The 14423-nt window shown below is 45.4% G+C and overlaps 1 protein-coding gene across 6 annotated transcripts in view; it reads left to right on the plus strand.

Moving 5' to 3' along the window:
• The window catches only part of GRAMD1B (GRAM domain containing 1B), a 103053-nt gene that overhangs the window by 28407 nt on the left and 60223 nt on the right, over positions 1–14423 (plus strand). Inside the window, exon 1 of one of the 6 annotated variants that reach the window (XM_075442620.1) lies at positions 60–98. The exons of 3 other annotated variants lie outside the window; for them this stretch is intronic. Coding sequence is in view for 1 of the 3 variants with exons in the window: in XM_075442614.1 (XP_075298729.1) it covers positions 7575–7597 (23 nt within the window). In the remaining 2 variants the exon portion in view is untranslated. Of the gene's footprint in view, positions 1–59; positions 99–7443; positions 7598–8147; positions 8187–14423 lie in introns of those variants that run through there. 2 more of the 6 variants (XM_075442614.1, XM_075442617.1) reach the window with 2 other exon arrangements.

Genomic DNA, 14423 nt, shown 5'->3' on the forward strand with positions numbered 1-14423 from the left:
TGACTTTTCCTTTCTTTTCCCTCCTTCTCCTTCAATGCTGTTGTTCACTGATAGGCCAAGCAGAAAACATGGAAACGTCTGATATGGCGACAGCAAAGGTAGGATGGAAATGCTGCCGGCCTCACTGTGCGTAAGTGGTTTCGCTTGGCAACTTCTTACTGTGTGTCTCAAGCTTTTTAGTTTCTCTTGACCCTTTTCCGTGATGCTGGGAGCGGTACTAGAGCTTGGGGCTGATGATGGGGTTCAGGTTCTGGGAGGAATTTATATAGTGGCCACAATCTCTATATGTTGCTTTTCCTTAAAGATGTGAGAAAATCTTGTGATGTTGGAGCTCTAGGCGAAGGTTGGGAGTGGGTGGGAGAGCAATAGGGGAGCCTGTGCTGGTGTTGGTGGCAGTCTGCTGGGGAAGCCTGCTTTGCTGTGTGAGCAGGTGACGCTAGGGGGTGCGTTGGGGCAGCTTTCCCTCTCCCGGGGACGGCTGGGTGAGTAAAAACGCCGTTTGGCAGCCTGCTTTCTTTTTTTTGGAAAGGATCTCGAGGGAGTAGAGAGTGAGAAAGTAATTCGAGCTTATAGATGCATCCGCCCTTTTCTCTGAGACTTCTCTGTTGCCGGTGCTGCTTACTTTTACCAGGTTGTAGGTTCTGCTTTCCTGTGCGCTGGCAGACTGGGAATCTGTGGGAAGGGAGCTGAATGGGTTGAGATGAGCTTGCGAGGTAGAAATAGGAGGTGTATAGCATGCATGGCTTCAGCATGGTTTGGCGAGACCTGGGAAGCACGAGACTGTCTCCCCATTGAATGGTGTATCTCATGGCAGGGACCACTGATTATGTCCTTAGAGCAAATGGTTTGTGTTCTGGCATGAGCCTGCCACACGTGCGACTTCCCTTGGCATCAGAACAAGGTTAATGCACAGGGAATGTGTCTGCAAAATGTATCTTCTGTTGTTATGTTAGCAGGGTCTCAGATTAAGCGTGGTTGAAAAGAGCCATAGCCTGGGAAGAGTGGGAAGTGGCATTAGCAGTTATAAAATGCTTGCACCAAACTGGATGCTCTAGTGTGGCGATACGGTATGCTGTGTTCCAGGAGGTAATAGCTCTTTCTACCTGGGGGTAGAACTCCATGGTTAAAGAAAACTGTGGTGCTGTTAACAGACTGTAGGGCTTATTTTTGTCTTGGCTAGAATTCAAGTTGAATTTGAGTTTTCGCTTTTCATATTTGTTTCTGTTAAATACTATATACTTCTCAGTTCCATTTCCCAGAAGCCTGGGTGGCACTGGTGAACACTGGCCCTATTTTGCTCTGGGACCGGGTTGGATATCAGTACAGGTTTGGAGTGTTTAGTGTCTGTCAATAAATGGTATGAAGCACTTCTGGGTAAATGTTGCTTTATAAAAGTGAAATCATCCTGACTATTGTGTTTGCTCAAGGTTTGACTGCCTGTCACTGCAAACCCACTTACAGCTCTAGTGCTTGAAGAAAAAAAAAAAGCCCCTGAGAATGCTAAAGGGATGGTGGCATCTGAGCCAATTGAAAGTAACACTGCATTTCAATTATAGCTGTTGCGGTATTTTGGGGGACTCCTAGCTTTTTGGTGTTGATAAATAGACATTTTCAAAAACCAAAATGACAAAGTAATTTTCATAATCTTCTTATCTCTACCTGTTTTTTGTAATTTCTTGTTTTTTTTAATTAAAGGAAGATGGGATCTACGGTGTTAAAGCACCGTCTTTGTGTGAATGTATTGAAAACCTAATTATCTTAGGAAAATGTATCTTGACTGAAAGATTGAGTCTAGTTTGAACCTTCTAAAACAGATATGTCTTGGAAATATATTTATGATGTATGTATTACTGGAATGTGTACAGGTTTATCTGGACTTTGACCATGGCAAGTGCTGATGTTGAGTCCCCTATTCATTGTTGAAACCCAAGTGTTCTTCCATGGCCTGTTTTCTGAGTTTGGGTCAGTTATACCCCTGTTACGGTTGCTTTGGAGCCTCCAAAGGATGCCGTTTGCTTTGCCTAATTTCTGTTGAGGTTAGCCTGAGCCCTGGGCTAGCAAGAACTTCTGAGAAAGCTTAACAGATTTATTTTCTCAACCTGAGATGATGCCAAAAGCGTCCATGGGATGTAATATCAGGATGTTACTTAGTTCCATGGCTACTCTCCATTATGTTGCACTGTTGCTTCCTTTCGTGCTGGGGCACCTTCCAGGGTATCTCCACAAGGGGTATTTCCTGACATCCCAAAGAATGGCAGAGAGCAGTGTGGCTCTTACTGTTCTGTAGCCTGTGGTTTTAATCCCAGGGTAATCGACCATTCATCCTCATCTTGAGGCTTGTCAGAACTGTTGGTGGAATCTGAAAATGTTTTGTCCCTTGTCTGTTATAGGGCACCTTGCTTTGGGATGGCAACATGGTGTCTTGTCACCTTACAGCTTTGCTTACATGGTGCCCTGTTAAAGGTAGGAACTCTGATTGTTTTGTCCCTGCTCCTTGCTGAGTGCCAAGGGGAAAAGTTGTTAACCTGTTACAGAGGAGGAAAAAGTCAGGCCAATGTGAAGTTAGAATGTTTCCTGGGAAAGCATGAATCACTTCCCAAGTAATCAACTAGTAGAAATGAGGAACATAAATCAGTGAGCTGCCTTCTATTCCCTGACACGGAAAGGTTCTTGTACTATGTACTGCAAGTGCGTACATGGAAAGTTCTCAGACCTTTTAGGGTGGGGGGAGATACATAAGCACCTGATTTACTTGTTCCATCTTGAAGGAAATGTGATCCTCTCATGAGCTGTAACGGGAATAATGAGTGAAGCCAGAACAGATGCCTGCTTACAATACCATAGAGCTTTTGCTTTAGAGATTATTTGCTTGGCTTTTATTAGATAGCACTTGCTCAGGCTGGGATTGCTTGGGGAAGTATGTGCAAGAGAAAAAGGACAATAAGGTAACACGAAATAGCTGGTGTGTGAACAAAGTAGTGCTAAATATTAAATACTGTTGCATGACTTCTTCTGTAGTTGCCTCTGCTTCATCCAGGCCCTGACAAGGGAGATGGCAATGCTGCATGTGAATTGCCTGTTTCTTGCCATCTGACCAGGATGCGTGACAACACCAAGACCGGATTGATTACTGTCTGTCACTTTGTACACATGTTCTTGCCTGTGCAGAGGGCATGTGAAGCACTCTCTCATCTCGACAGTACCATTTAGTACTTTTTGTCCAAGTTGGAGGTCAGGAAAAACCCAGCTCTGCTTAGCTTTGTGTGTTACAGCTCCAACTTTTTTAAATTTATGTGGCTGTAACAGTGTATAGTTACAGGTCAGGAAAACATCCGGTCTTTTTTCTAACTCCTGTTTTCTACTACTCACAATGTCAAAGCCTTTCTTCAGTTTGAGGAAGTTCTGCGTGGTTCTTACTTTGTTGTTGTTTTTAGTGGTTTTGCGTGCTGTTTGCTGCCTTCATCCTGACTGGCGGTGGAAGCAACGAAAAGCCACAAGGGAGGCTATATTCATGGTGTTCTTGCTCTGGACCAGAAATACTCAAAATATTGCTGGCAGTAGGCCAGGATCCAAATTATCTTGTTTAAATCCTTTTTGAAGTTTATGAGAATTTTGCCTGGGGTGAGGGGCAGGAGATGAGTTGGGACAACAGACACCATGTAAACTTGATTTATAGTTATTTATTGTTTATGCTTAGTGAACAATATACCTAATATTTTGCTACTAAACAAGATGATGCCTTTCCAAAACAATCAAAAAACTCTGTTGCAATAAGCAAATACTTTGACTCACAGATTTATACAGCTAGAAGGGAAAGCTATGAACATCTGATCTAACAATCCTGTACGAAGGGTGGCTGTTGGTGGAAAATATACGTATGGCTCTAAGTAGGTTGAAGAAAAGTGAGTACCAAGAAGAAAGATTGGTATGGGAAGAAATGAAAACATGTTGGGGGGAGGGAAGGTGATCTGATGACAGATATTGAAGGGAGCTGAGAACAGAACACAACACTGGAAGAAGTGAAGGCAGTCAACAAAAATGTTATGAAATAGCTGATGGAGGAGGGATATAAAACAAAGAAAATGAGGAGAAAAGTAAAACCAGGTGTAGAGAGAAGCATGTTCTTTGAGGCGAAAGATGTGGTTTCAGTATGGGCACAGAGGTGGTGGTCGACAGAAGGCCACGAGAACCACAACTACAGCATCTTGTTTAGAGGTGTGTGTGTGGGTGAGGGAGGAGGACTGTGAGAGGTGGGTTACAGAGGTGGGTAGGCACTCTGAACCGGTTGACAATCCTGGTGCTGTAGTTCAGCTTTTGTTATTTGGAGACTATTGCCTTTCTCAGCAGAAGTGAAGGGCATCTCCATAGGTTTTAGACAGCTGCTGTTGAATTCAGGTTTTGGTTAGGCAAGCAAGGAGAGGCCATGGTAGGTGAGAGACAAAGGAGACTATGTCATCGTGGTGTCTTCAGGATTTTGTTTGCTAATGTTGGCTAAAAAGGCACTTGCTCTCGGAAATCTTTCACTGTCTTCAAATATTATGCTTGTTTTGTGAAAGTGAAAACAAACTGAAAGGCAAACAAGTGTTTATGCTTTTATTATTTTTTCTATTTTTTATTGTTCGTATGAAAAAAATAAAAGAATTTTTTTCAAAGCAACAATGGCTTGGGAAAGCTCTTCTGCATGCTAAATGTGATCATCAAAGATCGGTTGTCACTTAAATTGACAGTTATATAATCCAACACAATCTATCACTGATGCTTACTATAACCATGTATTGAAGGTCTTGCTACACCATGTAGTTCGCCAGGGGAGTGGAAGGATGTGGATTATATAGGGCTTACCCAGTTTCAAAACAGAGGTGTGCAGCAGAGCCAGAAATCGGTTCAGATCTTTCAAGCCACAGTTCTGACTGCTTTCTTCTGTTTTCCCATTTTCCTGTTGTGGCGTGGATGCTCAGGATGGAGTAGGTAAATAATTTATCTGGAATTCAATGTGTGTGTGATGCAAGTCTAAGTATTTGTAGCACCGCAGAGGTGGACAGGGTGGCTGTGCATAGCCTGTCTCTCAATATCTACATATGCTTTTTTGTTACCTTATTGAAATTTTAACACCTTTTTCCCTGGAGTGGTTATGTGCAGAGGATGGAGTAAAAGGAAAGGGCTTGCCCGTGCAGCACTAGCTGATAGAGATGGACCAGTCGAACATGGAATTGAGACTGTAAATAGCAATGACAGTCTGTTCACTTGCTTGGGGTTCACTTGCTTGGGGTTCACTGAAGACGGTGGGTGACCCACAGTCCCTTCACCAAGGTTCCTGCTGCGAGGACTCCAGAGAGCAGGGCCTGCCAGCTGGATGCTTAAAAAGACACGTGTTTTTTTTTCCAAGTGGTCTGTCTCTTTTGATAATTTCCTAACCCTCAAGTTATTTAAAAAAAAAAAAAGTACATGACTGCTTATCTCTTAATACTTTTCTTGCCTGAGCTTTGGTTTCTAAACATGTGACTCTGCAGCATTAGTCTGTCCCAGATTTGACAAGCTTGCAGGTCTCCTGACCCATTTTATAGTGTTGTGATTTGCTTCCCCCCCTTGACATACTGCAGGCCACAGATGCAAAGCATCTCATGCAGAAAAGTTGAGTCCAAGCTAGGCATCTGATGTAGGTTGGACCTAATGAGGGCTGAGTCTGGGATTATGTGGGGTGAGATTTGAATGTGTTTTTCTCATACCATTTGTCAGGTGGAAATGCATGTGCCCAGCTTTATGGCTAATTTAATGGGTTTCGTCTAGAAATAAACAAAGGCATGTTCCAAAGTTTATGTTGAAAACAGTTCTCAAAGCTGGTGTTTCAAATCTCTCTGCCTAGCGTGGGGTTCTACTGCAGGGTGCTGTCCATCACTTTCCTTCACAGACAGAGGGCAAGACAGTTATACACAGGATGCAGTTTCACACTAGTTGCTTCCTTCTGCAGCAGGCACCTGAGCGTGATGGTTATTTAATACTGAAGCAGAGTGCAACATGTCACAAGAGTTCGGGAAGCTATTGGGAGGGAGCTAGCACCAAGCTGGGTTTTCCCTTTGCAGCTCAACTCCCTAGGAAGACAATTCTGAGTTACTTGCAGAGTTTCTGAAATTTCAGCCGCACTGCCACGAGCCTGTTCGCTTTCACTTGCCCTGGAATGACCAAAGCCCTCCAACAGTGACTTCCTGCTGAATTCAGAACTGGAACTTTTTTTCCATCCAGCTGTTCAGCATTTGGGAGAATCATGAGAAAGATCTGGTGCCTTCATTAAGCAAAATATTAAAATGGAGAAGCACATGTTTGTTACTTCGCAGAGGGGGTGTGGGCATCACAGCGTCAAGGGTTTCCTCTGACCCTCAGGACAAACTTCATGGAAAGCTTTGTTAAACTAGGAGAGGCTTAGGATTACTACTCCTGGCACCACCCTCTCCACTAAGCGGTGAACAGAATGGAGGAGATGATTTTATAGGTCAAGATTTTTGTATCCTTCTGCTTGGAGACATTACCTGCAGTTGTTGCGATGGGGGTGAGTGTCAGTACACGTGGACCCTTCGGTTTGGGTGCAAAAGAATGACACATAGCATAACAAAACCTTTAAGAGATTAGAATCTCTTTGTTTTCACATACCTGTCTGATGTCTTTACCGCTACTGCCATTGCTGAATTCCTGTAGGGTTTCTGTCCCGAGACCAAAGCTGTTCAGAGCTTTCTGTGTGGGGTGAAGAGTGTGTGCGCATCTTCACCCTTGGACAGTCCCACGCTTTATTTCTTAGTAAAGGATCATCTCAACTTTACGTTGTGTGAAATATGTTGCCGTCTTCCCTACCACTTTGTGTGCCCGTGCTATGAAGCAGCGCTGTGCGTTGAGATGCTGCGTGATGAGTAGAAGCAGTGCTAGGAGAAGCGTAGTCTATTGTAGGGTGAGGGGTGTCATGCAACAACCCCGCCCTTCCTCTACTGTGCTGCAGAAGTACACGGTGTGGGGAGCAGAGGTCTGGGCTCTAATCGTAATGCTACACGCCCCCCTCTCCTGTAGTCGTGCAGCAAGTGCTGGCCGCGTGTCACAGCCCCCCGGCCCTCCCCTTACCCGCTATGCCCGCTCCACTGCCGCAGCTCACGGCCCGTTTCCCTTGAGCGCTCTCTCGCGCTATAGCAGCTGTCCATCACGGTTCTTCAGCCCGCCCGTGCCATTGGGGGCCGCCGCCGCCGGCCCTGCCTCGGGAGGAGGGAGGGAGGCAGGCCCGCCCTGCCCGCCCGCCGGCGGGAGCTGCGGCCCGGCCCGGCCGCGGGGCGGCGCGGCGCTGTGGCGGCACGCGGCGCGCTGCACACGCTCCGCAGCGCGCGGGGCGGCTCGGCCGCTGGCGCGGCGAGCGCGGGGCCGGGGGCGCGCCGGGGGCGGGAGGCGGCCGGGCCCCGGCGCGGGGGGGCTCTGCGCATGGGGCTCGGCGCTGCCCGGGGGACTCTCGCCGGCCGGGTCTGCTCCACTATGTCCTGGGACCTCCGGAGCTGTCAGTGGGCAGACAAGGACGCGGGCGTCGGATTGTCGCGGCTGTACTAATGAAAGGGTTCAAGCTCGCCTGGTAAGCGGAGCGCTGCGGGCAGGGGGCCGCGCCATCGCCCCCTTCCCCAAACGTGCCTCCTTCCCGGCCGCGCCGCAGCGGCGAACGCAGCGCCGTCGGTGTGTATGGGGGGGGGGAGATGCGCTCCGCTAAGTTGGCCGGTGCCTGCGCCGCAGAGCTGGGGCCGCTGCGGCACCGCCGAGGGGCCGTGGGTGCGCGCTGCGGGGGATGCGGCGGCGGGCCGTTCCTGCCACGGGACCGCGATGCCGGGAGCCTCCCTCCGCTCCGGCTGCGTCTTCCTCCCCGCTGCCGCCGCCCCTTCTCCTTCTCTCCCCGGCTTTCGCCGTGCTTGGGCATGAATTGGCATCCGTGCGCGCGCGCGCGTCGCGCCCGCGCACCTGCGCGGCCGGGCTCGCGGACCCTGTGCCTGAGGGACAATGGGCGCGCGCGGTGCCTGCCGAGGGACGGCGGGGGAGGGCTGGAGCCTGCGGCCGTCTGCAGGGGCTGGGGGGGGCGAGCGGCTTCCGGGAGGCGGCCGCGGCGCTCAGCAGTAACGCCTGGGGGGAAACTCTCCGCGTTTGGACAGGGGGGCAGCGAAAGGAAACGCCGTGTGAGTGAAAGTCTGTCAGCACAGCTGTCTGCGCCTCTAAAGTATTTGCGCGTGAATATTTTTGTTGGTCATGTTTGTATTTTACATGGGTGGGTAAATACGTACATATGTAATTTACATAGGTGTAATTGTATATATATCTGTATATAAGCTTGACCAACAAAGATTTATAGAAAATCTTGAGCATGTGACAACTACTATAAATCTCTGGTATATCAGAACTACTTGGTGGGAATAAACAGTCTTTGAATTATTGTGATGAAGTTGATTTAATCAGAACCTTATCAGATGGGAACTGTCCCATAGTTAACAGCAGAATGTGAGTTTGTAATTTGGATTGAAACTGCAAAGTGAATGACATGAGCAATGCGAAGGCCTGTTTCTTTTGCTTAATCCTTTTTCTCTGTAATGAAAAAGGAAGCAATCATAGAAATAACACCCTGTCTCTTAAGCGTGCTGTTTTGCATCAGTATGAATTTAGTGCTTTGAGATCCTTGCCTGTAAAGTGCGCAAAAACAGTGAAGTTATTTCTCATCTGTTGTTTTATTTATTGTTGCTTCTTAGTTTTTTTTTCTGTGTAAAAAATAAAAGCAGTACAACACAGCACTAGGAAGCATCTTGTACTGGGCCCCAGGGGACAGACTAGAGCCAGGGATGACTCAATAGGTCATCTCTTTTTCTAATTTCTGTAATTTTGTCTTTTATTTCATTACGCTGAGAGCCTTTGAAATTTTCCAATGTGCACGTAGCCATGGGTAATATAGACTGTACAAATGATGTAACTATTAGCATTTGAAAATCTTAATTTTTTTTTTCTTTTTTAAAGAAAGCCTAGATCTTGTACTGATTTGCTGCTTTACGTGGTATGCAGTTGGGCTGATGAGTTGCATAATAGCTTAGTGTACTACTGGGAAGGCAAAGCATGTGTTATAAATGCCGTGATCATGCGTATCTGCAATAACATGGCACTCCACTGCATTCTTTTCTGTACCTATCCATGCGCGTCGCTGGACGTTTTTGTTGATTGTGTAATCAGAGTGCTTTTGCATACCCAGTTCTATCACAGCATTTGCAGTGATTAATGTTGAAGCTAGCGTGTTAATTTTGTCGGACTTCAGAGCTGAGCAAGTGAGGCTGGTAGATTCAGGAGCTGGATGGGAGACCTAAGAAGATTACTTGGGTGCTGGATGAAATGCTGACGGGTTTCAGTAGGTGACGCTCTTCTCTCTGTCTCCCTGGCACAGTCCCACGGGCACTGTACAGTCCTGGGTGCGTGTGTTCTGATGGGGAGTGTGGTGAAGGTCCTGATCAGCTCCGCTGGCTCTCTTGGAAACACTTGGAGAGTGTTAACCAAGCCCTGCTGGAGCTATCCCTTCGGCATCCCCCCTTATCTTTCTCTGAATCCAGAAGAGAAACAGCTCAAATATTCTGATTGCTTGCCTTATTTAGTAAAAGTATACAGTATTTTGGATCTTTGCAGCAGTTACTCTGTTGCTCCTCTGGGACGTTTACAGGCAGTTTTATTTATTTGACGGTGCTGCAACACCCAGGCATAGAAGGGTTATTTAAGGATATTATTTCAAGTCTCGTTTCACCTAAGTATATGTGTTTGCTGCTACTGGACTGATTGGTACGGCTCTAGAGGAGCATAGATCGAAGCGTAGAATACAGAGTTCCCTGCTCTTTGCTGCTTGTCAGACTTGTTTGGGGTACCTTAATGTGAGTTTTACAGCCTCCAGTATTTGCAATGAAATGGCTTTACAGGATTAGTATTTGTCTAAAGAAAAAAAACACATCAATCGTGGGGTATACAAACAGATCTTGTGGTCCTTGCTGTAGAAGTGGGGATTCCAGTTCTAGATGGCACTGCTGGGGTTAATGCAGATTTCCTTATGGAGCGGTTCTCAGAAAGACACATGATTTCTTTCTGTACCAGGAAGGGCAGTAGCACAGGGACAGAATGCTGTCAGCAGGAGCAGCCCTCTCTGACTGTTAGGAAGAGGACTTGCTCTTGCCTGTTTTTAGACCACCCATTCATTTCGCGCTGTTAGATTGCACAAGGTAACACAGTGTATTTTATCACCACAGGGAACCTCTGGCCACCTCTCGTTCTCAGTGCAAGCTTGTTTTGGTACAAGATAGCATGCTGATCTCTAATACGATGTCATGCATTTTTGCAGTATGCCACCTAATTGTGCCTAAAATGATCTCATCACCATCTGGTATCATATCACAGCGTAGCTGCATACTGTGGAGTCATTAGGTGGTCACAGTACACTGCGGTACAGCAGAACCCTGATGTATAACTGTCATAGCTTTTTGACATCAAAATGTGACTGCATTGTATCATGATACAAGGTCCTGATGTACCAGCACAGCATCATACTGTTATGGTACAACATCTTGGAATCAGAAATGATGCTGCAGTCCCCTAGTAGGTTGTTATCACATGGCAACAATTTGTCTCACTGGAGCCTAGTATCTTGCTTTAACAGGTCATCTCTATGTCACAGTGCAGTATTTGAATACTGTTGTGTACGTCTTTATGTTTTGACATGGTATTATGAGAAAGAACTTTTGCTTCCAGTTTTACATCACCATTATCTCATAGATCCTTAGGGACTGTAATAAGCTAGGCCCCAGGCGTTAAATATCAGAAAGCCAGAAGCTACAGCAGCAGGGCAGGCAAGCTTTCCCTCCCCTGAAATCTCAGGCAGTGCTGCTTGCTGTTAGCATTCTCCCTTATTAGGAGTTTTGGGGAGCTCGTAATCCAGCATAGATGGGTACTATTTTGGATCTTTTATGAAAAATGAGAATCGAATGACTGAAGAATCTCACAGGAACACAAGCAAGCTGGTAGCTGAACTTGACGTCCCGTAAATGGGATACTGAACAAAACTCTGCTCATCTAATTTTCCTTCTTTTGTGCTTTGTCTGCATTGCTTGTGCTGATTTGTTGGTTGGAATATTTCTGAGCCACAGAACCCGCTACGTGGAACGTACAGAGAAAATAAGGGCCAAAGGCTCTACCTAAAAATAAACCTGTAATTCATTTTTCTGCTAGTGCCTGTGGGTGAGAAGAAACCCCTCAATGTTCCAACACCCTACTTATCTGAAGGAAGGATCTATTATATAGTTGTGGGGGTGGGATGGGAACTAGGTAGGGTTACAGAACAGCAGAGCTAAAATTAGAAGTTGTTTGATGTTAGGCGGCAGTGAAGATTAACGTTAGGCAGTTTCAGTTATGAGTGCTGTAAGGCTGTGACTTTATGAGCTCTTTGTAACTAGACCAAGCTAACGACACCTGCCCTTTCAGTTGGTTCTTTCAGTGTCTCAGGGCCACAAGTGCGTAAGAGGGGAGGGATGGGGTTCATAAGCTATCACGCTAGCCCTACGTAGCTCTGTCCTTACAGTCTAGTCTTGCGACTTCTCTGAAGTCTAAAATAACAGGTTAGCGGAAAAGAGACAGGAAGAACGCGTTCTTCCCTCAGTTATACAGAATTTGTGCTTGCTGTAATACAGAAAAGTGACAAACGTGGGTGTTTGGGATTCTTGCCTCCTTAATTACATAGCGTAACTATGATGTTGTTTAAATCGCTTTCAGTTTCGTATCAATACTGCAGAGACTTGAAGAGCTACCATTTGCAGAGAAGATGAACTTTGTTCTATAGCATTGCAAATGAAAGAAGAATTTCCAAATCAATTCTTCTTCAATTTTTTGGAGAAGGCGGACAAAATAGTTCTGTTGAAGTTACATAATTGTGCTGTTATGCGTATTGTGCTGTTCAGCCTTCAAGTTGCAGGTTAAAATGTGATCTTTCAGTGTTCTTTCCTCCTCTGTCTTAATTGATTCTTGCGCATCTACATCTTTCTTCTTTGTGCTTTTTATTCAAAATGAAGAAATAGGTGCTGATAATCCTCCACTAAAAACCGTCAGTGATGACCCACATACATATAAATATGGCTCTAGCATTTTGGAAAGCAGAGGCTTTCGCTCCTTATAAATTTTGCAAATGGGTCTTAGGAATCAGAACGTTCCCATTTGCTGTCGATGCGGTAGGAAGAGGAAACCATATTAATAGGTCTCTGGTCTCTCCTTGCGTCAGAATATTCTGGACAATTTGACTGAACCTCTGTCTGTACAGTACGGTTTCTATCCTTTCTCTCTCAACAGGAAGAAATGTTATGATGTTGTGTGAGGTGACTCGAAGAACAACTTCGAGCGGTATTGGTAGATTCATTTTGTAAATGGTTTCATGGTACAGCAAAGTGGTTAGCAGCGGGTTTTGTGCTAATTTATCTGGGCTTTTCAGTAGTGGGAGGTGACAGTAAGCAGTTAGGAGCGTGATCGAAGTGCATTAATGTCAAGGAAAAATCTGGCATGTAATTCACCGGCCAGAGTGTATTCATAGTCACTAACTGAGTCAGAAACAGAACCAAGATCGGCTCATTACCAGTTTTTGTCCTGGACTGCACACTGCCACACTGAATTAATGCCTTCAGTGGTAATATGGAATAAAGTACAAGTAAAAAATATAAAATTACAGTGGAAGGAGACTCTTTGAAGAAAAACTGACTGAATCATTATGAAACCCTTGATATGAGATTTGGTTTACTGTAGCTCTTTGTGATGATAGACTGGCAAAAATATTCCTGTAGTGGTTTTTTTTTTGTTATGTGGTATGCTTTTGGTATCAATTTTTGATTTAAAATTGGATAAACATCTGTCATTTTGTTCTCAAATAGATATGTGTTTACTGAAACCTCTCTGAGGGCAACTAGATTTCTAAGAGTTCTTTGACTTATGCCACGAAGATGCTGCACTTTGCAGAGCTTGCTGCCAACACCCGGAATCTATCCTTCAGATCTCTCCTTGGGCTGCAGATTATTTTGGCTAATTGAATCCTAATCATTTGTTTTGCTCTAAAATTGCCTTTTCTGCTTGTCAGATGGTAAAATCACCTTGCACTCTCTCTAGTCCTTCAGCAGCCTCACAAATGTCAAGTGAAGGGCAAACTGCTTGGAATGGTTCTGGAATTCTGCAGCCATTGCTTGCTCAGGGTCTTAATTTAAGATGAATAAGGCTGCAGTGAGGCTTCTCTGGAGAATCTTCTCCTCGCGTATGCGGGAGGAAAAAGCATGAAAAGAGTCAAATTCGGTCAAGAAGAGCCTGTGGATAAAATATGGCAGATACTTTTTTTTTTTCTCTCTCAAAACTTAAGTGTGGAGCTGAGACCGTTGTGTGCTGTTTAACTTCTTGGTCTCTTCAAATGAGAAGCAAGGTCCTGGCTACCGGAGCTAGAATTCGTAAGAGGCCAGGTTTATGCCTGGATTTGTCATTGACTGGTTGTGTCGTAATCTTGCCTCTGTCCCAGCTTCCCTGCCTGCAGAATAGGGGATATCATTCCTCTCTTCCTTCTTCCCTTGGGCTCCCTCTCACTGAAGCAGTTCGATATTTACATGTGATGAGTGTTAGAAGGGGTGTGTTGAACAGTGTTCCGCAATCTGTAAGCACATGATTCCCCCTGTGTGTGTTAGTAGTTCTAATGAACTAAATGGAAACAATCCCATACTTAAAATTTCTGCTTGATCAGGGCTATTCTGCTTCAGCAAGTGGGCCTGGTCAAGGTCTGAAAGAGCCAAATCTTGCCATCCAAGCCTCTGTGGTATGTTATTCAAGAATCGCCACGTCCTGGTCAAGATCCCTTTTGGTTAATTGCATTTGCCAACTGAAATTCCCCTTGGGAACAGGACTTTTCTTCGCTCTCTATTCTGAACTTGTCAGTGGTATTCCTTTGGTTGATTAAGCAGCTGCTGTTTTTACGTTTGAATCTTCCCTTGCATGCCTCTGATTTCAGGCCTGGTTAGAAAGTGTATCTCAATGACAGACCACCGTTATTATTCTGATTGATACTTGCTATGAATGGTAACTGTTACTGTCAGTATTTTGAGTCTGGTGAAAGTAAATTGTATTAATTGAGATATAATAGCAATAGTAGTACCCCAGTGTAAAATAGTCAGGAAATGGAGAGACCAAAGCAAATTCTGCGCATAAATCAGTAGCTTTTCTTTTCCTTCTGTAACTTCTGTATGCTCTTGCAAAGCCACGTGCTGGATACAAGATGGTGGAATGTTCTCTGAGCTTCTCCTTTACGAAAGTTTTCCATTTGGCCAACTCTAGGTCTGTGCGGTGGTTTATTCTCTGTAACCATTTTTCCGGGACCGAATGCGCTCTGT

The sequence above is a fragment of the Opisthocomus hoazin genome, chromosome 24, assembly GCF_030867145.1.
Source record: "Opisthocomus hoazin isolate bOpiHoa1 chromosome 24, bOpiHoa1.hap1, whole genome shotgun sequence".
NCBI lineage: Eukaryota > Metazoa > Chordata > Aves > Opisthocomiformes > Opisthocomidae > Opisthocomus > Opisthocomus hoazin.